This window comes from Hordeum vulgare, chromosome 3H, assembly GCF_904849725.1.
Source record: "Hordeum vulgare subsp. vulgare chromosome 3H, MorexV3_pseudomolecules_assembly, whole genome shotgun sequence".
Classification (NCBI taxonomy): Eukaryota; Viridiplantae; Streptophyta; class Magnoliopsida; order Poales; family Poaceae; genus Hordeum; species Hordeum vulgare.
In genome coordinates, this window is record NC_058520.1 from 298,895,551 (window position 1) to 298,904,855 (window position 9,305).

The 9,305-nt window shown below is 47.2% G+C and overlaps 1 protein-coding gene across 2 annotated transcripts in view; it reads right to left on the bottom strand.

Moving 5' to 3' along the window:
* Positions 1-634, bottom strand: part of LOC123443688 — a 48,332-nt gene extending 47,698 nt beyond the window's left edge. For both annotated transcript variants that reach the window (XM_045120190.1, XM_045120189.1), the window contains exon 1: positions 14-634. In XM_045120190.1, coding sequence (XP_044976125.1) covers positions 14-359 — 346 coding nt within the window. In that variant the 5' untranslated portion in view covers positions 360-634. The remainder of the gene's footprint in view (positions 1-13) is intronic.
* Between the last annotated feature and the right edge of the window lie 8,671 nt (positions 635-9,305).

The following is a 9,305-nucleotide window of genomic DNA, read 5'->3' on the forward strand; positions in this document are numbered from 1 at the left end:
CAGATGAACAAACCTGAGGAAGGTGCGGGCTGGAAAACGGAGACGGAGTTGCCGGACGCGGCGGCGAGCTCGCCTCTCCCGCGGCCGCACCAAGCGACGGCGGACACGGGGGTGTGGAGGTCGATGACTTGGCAGAAGAATGGGGATTCGTCTTCAACGGTCTCGCTTCCGCTGGTACCGGGAGGGGAGGGGAGGTGGGAGACGACGAGGAGGGAGCCCGCGGCGTAGGCGACCCAGGGGAGGCCGCCGAAATCAGGGAGGAAAGAGAGGGCGCGGTGATCGGTGGTGGGCGCCGGAGGGATCAGATGCGGTGGATGGAGGGCGAGCGGGAGTTGCGGCAGCGGGTCTTGCTCCCCCATCGTGCAGGCTACTGCATGAGCGTCGGCGCTGGTGGTGGTAGTGTAGAGTTTGGATCCTCACCGGTTGCCACGGCTGATTTGCCCTTTTCCAGCCGGCGACCACAGGGTCTGCAAATCCTATCGACAGAATTGTACAATGCCATGACAGGACCTGGCTACGACTGTCGACAGCTTCAGGGAAAAACAGAAAAATTGGGGACTTCAAGCAAGGATTTTCGGAGATTTCATTGTAATTTTGAAGAAGAGCACATAGGGTTCGCCACCGAGAACATGGCGGCTTAAAAGCCAAACCCAAATACAACTATAGATGCCTCTCTACATATGGATCGTCGGCTTAAGTATTGTCCAAAAGCATAAAGTAGAGACAACGACATGTTCATAGCTACGGCAAAAATAGTAACTTTTAAAAGTGTCCATTGCATAGCTGGAGACCGTCCATCTCGAGGTCGGCGGCTGACGATGCTTCGGTTAAGCGCGAAGCGGTACGTTGCTCTGATGTCGTAGGATCGAAGATCGACGGGTGAGATGTAAATAGATGACTGAAACGTTGTTGCAACATTCCTTGTACTGATACAGTCCTTACAATTCCCCGTGACTGAGAACAGACTTGCCCTCAAGGATGGAAATCTGAAAACACATTTTTATGAACGCGGTGTCTTTCCGTGTAGCTTTTTCAATCGGGAGGTTGGTCCAGTTAGGGTGTGTTCAGTTGGAGGGATGGCATGGAATGGCGCGGGTCCGACCCATCCGAGCCCACGTTCACGCGTTCAGTTGGATCTGGAACCGGCACAGAGTGGTTCCTCGGTCGAGATGCGGAACGAGGTCATAACTCGAAAACGGTCGGACTACACGAAACGGTTACCCTCGCACTCGCCCTCCCTCGCACTCGCTTCGCTCCGAGGTGCACCACCTCCCGCTCCTCCCTCCCCCTCATCCGTCCCTCCATGGACCTGAGTTGCGCCCGTCGGTTGGCGGCTGCCTCCCTCTCCTCCCTCCCCATTCCCTCCTGTTAGGGCACAGTTTATGCCTAAATAATTTTGGTGATTGATGACAGTACCGCAAAGGACTAACCGTGTGTGTTAAGATTTTAGATAACACATGTCAACGGCACAAGACGACTCGCCCCCTCTCTCCATGGAACAGAAGCACGGTGTACTCTACGATTCTCTTTCTTTGAGTCATAGGAACGCCGTACTATTAAGAGGGGACCCGTGGTGGAAAGGTTTGGGTGGAATCAATTTTGCACGCACTCACTTTATCTTCCTTCCCCTTACCTGCAACTTTGGGGTGGCTCCCGCCTCTGTGCTTATCTCGTCTAAGCAAATGGTCCCTCAGCGGTAGTACCGCTGTGCCTAGCGGTAGTACCGCTAGCCCGAGCGGTAGTACCGCTGGAGTGCTAGCCGTACTACCGCCGGTAGTACCGCTCCAGGAGCTTAGTACCGCCTTCCTAGCGGTTGTACTTCGACGGACCTTTTTGCGAAGACTTTCTTGGCGGTGGTTGGCCCGGTAGTGCTTATGCACCACCATGGGCCCAACGGTAGTACCGCTGCAGCCAGCGGTAGTACCGCTGGAGTGCTAGCGGTAGTACCCCTGCAGCCAGCGGTAGTACCGCTGGTGTGCTAGCGGTAGTACCGCTAGGCATGGGTTGTGAGTGGGAAAACGGTTGGATTTTTCCCCCACTATATAAGGGGTTCTTCTAGCTGTGAAACCCTACCTCTTACCCTCCCAAGCTCCATTGTTGCTCCCTAAGCTCAAAAGTGCCCGATCTCTCTCCCTAGCCAATCAAACTTGTTGATTCTTTAGGGATTGGTTGAGAAGGCCTAGATCTACACTTCAACCAAGAGAAAAGTTGATTCCCCCACCAATCCCTTGCGGATCTTGTTACTCTTGGGTGTTTGAGCATCCTAGACGGTTGAGGTCACCTCGGAGCCACATTCCATTGTGGTGAAGCTTCGTGGTCTTGTTGGGAGCCTCCAAGCTTTGTGTGGAGTTTGCCCCAACCTTGTTTGTAAAGGTTCGGTCGCCGCCTTCAAGGGCACCTATAGTGGAATCACGGTACCTTGCATCGTGTGAGGGCGTGAGGAGAATACGGTGGCCTTAGTGGTTTATTGGGGAGCATTGTGCCTCCACACCGCTCCAACGGAGACGTACTTCCTGTCAAAGGGAAGGAACTTCGGTAACACATCCTCGTCTTCATTGATTCCACTTGTGGTTATCTCTAACCTTTACTTTGTGTATGCTTATGTTGTTGTCTATCTCTTACTTGTCTTAGTAGCTCTTCTTGTTAGCTTCATTACGGTTCACCCCATTGTTGCTATTCTTGTGAACACATATGTTGTTTACCCTAACTTGCTAAGATTAATTAAAAAGTTGTCGTTGCCTATTCCCCCCCCCTCTAGTCAACCATATCGATCCTTTCAATTGGTATCAGAGCCACGTCTCTTTATTAAGGGTTTAACCACCCGAAGAGTATGGAAGATGATGAGGGAGTTCCCTGTGCACAAACCAAGGGCATGGACTTGACTTCGATCACAAGGGACGACTTGAATACGGCTATGGCCGCTCTCAAGACGTCCATGACGAACGAGGTCAAGACCATGCTTAAAGAGTTAATTGAGGGAATTAGAAACTCTCCCGAACCGGCATTGGTGGTTAAACCCACCACCATGGATTCGGAGGCCGATTCCGTCAGGGAAGCGGCTAAAGGTATGCAACCTTCCCAACCTCTCGAAAATAATGGGAATGGGACGTATGCATCTGTTCCACCACCCTTGGTCTATGGAGGACCGGTTCCCACACCGCGTCTTAATCCTGTTGGTCCTCCTCCTAAACTTGTAAAAGGTGATTTTGCTAACTGGGTATTTTCTATTAAGTCTCATTTGAATCACAGCTCAACAAATTTGTGGAGAATCATCGAGCAAGGATATTATCCCCATGATCCAAGCAACCTCACTCCAAGAGAAGATGCGGACAATCAATACAATCACTCTGCTCTGTTTATTCTCCAGTCTGCAGTGCCACCTGAAGATCTTCCTCACTTGCGTCCCTTCACTTTGGCCAAGGATTGTTGGGAGCACATTATGGTGTTGTACAAGGGAAGCTCAAGCATTCAACGGTCCAACTATGAAGTGATACTTGATAAGGCCGATGAGTTTGTGATGAAGGAAGACGAGGACCCTCGTGATCTCTATCGGAGGGTGACTGCTATTGCTGTGGCACTCAAGGACCATGGGAGCAAGGATGTGGATGATACATGGGTCAAGCGCAAGTTTCTCAAAGCCATCATGCCTTTCAATAAAGCCATGTCATCTGTCATTCGTCAGCGACCAGACTTCCACTCCTTGTCTTCCAGTGAGGTGTTGGATGAATTCATTGCAATGTCAATCATGAACGAAACTGCTGACAATGCACTTGCTCGTGTTCGCTCAAAGACAGCTTCTCCCAACCTTGCGTTAAAGGCAAAAGCAACGTTTGAAGAAGAAGAAGAGGATGAGGAAGAAGAGAGCTGCCCTGAAGACACGAAGTATACCTATCATGAGCACATGGCTCTTGCATCAAGGCAATTCTGGGGGAACAAGAGGAACTCAAGACCGACCTTCACCAAGAACAACTCGAGTGGGTTCAAACCCAAGCAACGAGTGAGGACATGCTATAACTGTGGTAACGTGAGTCACTTCATGGCCGAATGTCCCTATGAGAAAAGGGAAGACAACGGGGGCAAGCTCATTCGCAAAGACAAAACCAAGTCATTTCCAATCAAGAACAACTTTGTGAAGAAACCTCACCCAAAGGGGATGGTGGCCCTTGAAGAGTACCCTTCCGGTGATGATGATGATGATGATACAGTGGCAACGGCAACTGATGCTATTGCCACTCCCTCTCCCCAGAAGGTGTCTCTCTTCAACGCCCCCAACGAGAACCACATCACCAAGTGCCTCATGGCAAAAGGTATCAATCAGGTAACCCCCATCATTAAGACCAACATCGCTACTGCTCCTTCATTGTTAAATTGTGTTGATGATAGCGATGTTGGGAACTTAATGAGCATGATCTTGACAAGTTTCTGTGCACTATTAAGGGAGAATCCAAGAAGCACTTTGTTGCTCTCTTGGAACAACTGGGTGAGGCCAATGACCTCATCGAGTCTCATGAGGAGACCATCTCCGAGCTTCAGGGACACAGTCGTGAATATGCCGATGAAATTGCTGAATTATCTATTGCTCTAGAAAAAGAGCGCACTCTTTGTTTGGCTCTTGAGGAGTCATACAACGATGAATGCGCTAAAATGCAAAAGAAACTAGATCATGATATTGTTCTTACTCGTATGCTTAAGTCTGAGAAGTATGCTCTTGGGGTTGGCCATGACAGACTCAAAATGGAGTTTGACACACTTGACAAGGCTCACAAGGTCTTGAAAGGTGTTCATTTCTCTCTGAAAGAGTCTCATGATCAACTCCAAGCAAAGCTTACCAAGGAGATCTCTACTTGTCCTCCCTTTGTGTTAATTGATAATGCTTGTACAACTAATCCTTGTTGTGAGCATGTACATCTTGTGGAGGAAAATGCCAAGTTAAAGGAGAAACTTGAGAAGGGCCTTGTGACATGCATACAAGGTGAGAAGAGCCTGAACGACCTCTTGAGCACTCAAAAGGGTGTTGTAGGAAAGGAGGGACTTGGACTTACCTCCAAGTCAAAAGGAAAAAAGGAGGAACGGGAACAAAAGATCCACTACCCTCATGGACATCTTTGTCAAAGAGGGCGAAGGGACTCAGGAGGTGAACAGGAACAAGGTGGACGATGGTAACGTCAAGAAGGGCAAAACCATTCCTACTAACACAACCGACAAACTCAATTCTTCCTATGTCCTATGTCGTGCTAGTGATGGGCATGTTTATGCCAGATTTGTTGGTTCCTACTATGAGTCCATTGAATGGGCTATCTGGGTTCCTAAGACCCTTGTCTCTAACATGAAAGGACCCATTAAAAAATGGGTACCTAAAACCAAGCCTTGATCTATTGCAGGAGTTTGCTTCCGGTGGGGTGTCATGGTTGCTCGTAAGTGGAGCAACAAATCATATGACCGGAAGCAAGGACTTAGTGGTGGATGTGCATCCTTCTCCATCTATGCCCACCCATGTCCAATTCGCCGATGCATCCTCATCAAAGGTATTGGGATTTGGTAAGGTGGTCATCTCTCAAGAGTTATCTATTGAGAAGGTCATGCTTGTTGAGTCTCTTGCCTACAATTTACTTTCGGTTCGTCAACTTGCAATTATGGGTTTTTCCACATTCTTTAATCTTGATATTGTGGTCCTCCTGTGGAGCAAGACTCTTAAAGTAGCCTATGTTGGATATGTCGAAAATGGTCTTTATGTGGTGAACTTCTCAAAGCGACCCACTAAGACTGCGACGTGTTTAATGGCTAAAGTTGATGTGGGCTGGCTTTGGCATCGCCGACTAGCTCATGTCAATATGATATCTTTGCAAAGTCTTTTAACAGGGGACCATATTCGTGGACTAACAAATGTGAGTTTTGCGAGAGATCGTGCTTGCAGTGCCTGCATTGAAGGAAAGATTCATGAAACTGCTCATCGTCCAACGACTCTCATTTACACTAAGAGGCCATTGGAGCTCCTCCATATGGTCTTTTCGGCCCTCCATCATTTGATAGTCTTGGAGGCAGAAAGTACTGCTTGGTGATTGTTGATGACTACTCAAGATACACCTGGGTATATTTCTTCAAAAGGAAGACTGAGACTCAACAAACTGTCATCAACTTTGCTAATGAAGCTCAACGCCAACATGAAGCAAAGATCTTGATGATTAGAAGTGACAACGGCACCGAGTTCAAGAACTACACCTTGGATGAGTTTCTAGGTGATGAGGGAATAAAACATCAATATTCAGCACCATATACCCCTCAACAAAATGGCGTGGCAGAAAGGAAGAACCGGACCTTGATGGACGCTGCAAGAACAATGATGGCGGAATTCAAATCTCCATATAACTTTTGGGCAGAGGCCATCAACACAGCATTTCATGCGTCCAATCGGCTCTATATCCACAAAGGCTTGAACAAGACTCCATATGAGATTCTCACTGGAAACAAACCCAATCTCAAGTACTTCCGGGTATTCGGTTGTAAGTGTTTCATTCTCAAGAAAGGTGCACGTTTAGCCAAATTTGATTCTAGAGCACATGAGGGCATCTTTGTTGGTTATGCTACAAACTCTCATGCTTACCGTGTCCTCAGCAAGTCCACCGGACTCATTGAGGAGACGTGTAACGTGGAGTTTGATGAAAATAATGGCTCCCAAGTGGAGCAAAGTGGTCTTTGTGATGTAGGTGATGAAATTCCTCCCCAAGCCATAAGAAGAATGGGGATTGGTCAAATACTCCCCATTGAGGAACCCCTTGTGGCCGAAGGAGAAGGACAATGCTCTACTCAAGTGGAGCCATCACCCCCACAAGCCCCACACGCTTCCGATGAACAAAGGCAAGACTCTCAACAAGATGAACAAGCTCAAGGTCAAGATAAATTGCCCAACAATGATGATGTGTCCCATGAGATTCAAGCACTCACCCAAGACTCCGAACCTGCTCATGATCAAGATCAAGTGCAACCACAAGATCCAGACCAAGTAGAAGCACAAGACGAAGATCAAGAGCAACTACAAGTACAAGGACAAACAAGTGAACCTGCTCAAGTCGAAAGTCAAGATGATCAGGATACTGTCTCGCAATTCCCTTCTACAACACCAACAACCGGTGCCAAGGGAGGCTCAAGACGCAAGGGCAAGCAAAGTAAACAAGTCGATGCTCCCAAGTTATCCAATGAAGAACTCTTGGAGCGTTGAGCAACCAAGATTGCGAACAAGCTGAGAGTCAAGTCACATCTTATGAAGAATGTACTTGGCAGTCTAAAAAGGGGAGTATCCACCTGTCAACAGATTTGGAATTACTGTGAGCATCACGCATTTGTTTCGTATTGTGAACCTCAACAGGTACAGGAAGCGCTCGATGATGAGGATTGGCTTATGGCCATGCATGAAGAACTTAACAACTTCGAGCGTAACCAAGTCTGGGATTTAGTGCCAAGACCAGAGGAGGAACATAATGTCATCGGGACCAAATGAATATTCAAAAACAAGCAAGATGCCAATGGGATTGTGATTCGAAACAAGGCAAGATTGGTGGCTCAAGGCTACTCCCAAGTCGAGGGTATCGACTACGGTGAAACCTTTGACCTTGTTGCTCGTCTAGAATCTATTCGCATGTTGCTTGCATTTGCTTCTCAACATAATTTCAAATTACAACAAATGGATGTGAAAAGTGCCTTTCTTAATGGTCCGTTAAATGAGTTGGTCTATGTCAAACAACCCCCGGGATTCGAACATCCCAAGCTCCCCAATCATGTGTACAAACTTAATAAGGCACTCTATGGCCTTAAACAAGCCCCACGTGTGTGGTATGAGTATCTTACTGAGTTGTTACAAGATCGTGGGTTTGAAATTGGGAAGATAGATCCCACTCTTTTTACTAAGAGGGTTAAAGGGGATTTGTTCATATGCCAACTATATGTTGATGATATTATCTTTGGTTCTCCTAACATTTCCTTCAAAGAAGAATTTGCTGCACTAATGACCGAGAAATTTGAGATGTCCATGATGGGAGAGTTGAAGTTCTTCCTCGGCTTCGAGATTAAACAAGGCCTAGAAGGGACCTTCATCAAACAAGCCAAATACAGTCAAGACATGCTCAAACGGTTCGAGCTTGAAGATGTCAAGCCAGTCAAGTTCCCCATGCCAACAAGATGCAAGCTTGACAGTGATCCCAATGGTAAAGCAGTGGATCAAAAGGTATATCGCTCCATGATTGGATCCCTCCTTTACCTTTGTGCATCTAGACCAGATATTATGTTGAGTGTAGGGATATGTGCACGATTTCAATCCGCACCAAAATAAAGTCATTATATGGCTGTTAAGCGAATCTTTCGATATTTGGCTCATACCCCAAACTTTGGTCTATGGTATCCCAAAGGAGCAAACTTCAACCTAGTTGGCTATTCTGACTCAGATTGGGCAGGAGATTGTGTGGAGAGAAAGTCAACTTCTGGAGGATGCCAATTCCTTGGTCGTTCCCTGGTAAGTTCGTCTTCAAAGAAGCAGAATTGTGTCTCACTATCATCCACCGAAGCTGAGTATGTGGCAGCTGCAAGTTGTTGTGCATAATTGCTATGGATGAGGCAAACTTTAAAGGATTACAGTGTCACTTGTGACAAAGTGCCTCTTCTATGTGACAATCAAAGTGCTATCAAGATTTCCCTCAACCCAGTGCAACACAGCAAGACCAAGCATATCGATATTCGCCATCACTTCATTCGTGAACATATCAAGCTTGGTGATATTGAGGTTCACTTTATCCACACTGAAGAGCAACTTGCAGATATTTTCACTAAGCCCCTAGATGAAGCAAGGTTCCGGGAGTTAAGGCATGAGCTAAATATCATTGATTCAATTAATGTGGATTGAAGCTAGGCACCTTGCACCTCACTATACATTCGATCTTGGTCTAGATGTAGGCATGGACATAGGGGGAGTGTTGTTCTCTCAATGAACTCTTCCTCCCCCCCATTATGCATAAATTGATCCAGTCTTTCACTTTAGCCATTACCAAATGGCACTTGTGCTTCAAAGACGAGTGTTGGTCATGAACCCAAGGATAATTCTTCGCGGTGTCATACCTTTGCCTCAAACATAGGTGGCCTCGGCCACCGCCCCCACCTTTCTCTCATATGGAAGAAAGGATACAAAATGACAAGTCAGTATATCTTGCTGGTGCTATCTTCTTATTTTTACTGACTTGTCGTTTTCCCACGTCTTTCTCATCTCCTATGTCTCGTTGTGTCATTTGCAGCGGTACTACCGCCAGGGGTAGCGGTACTAC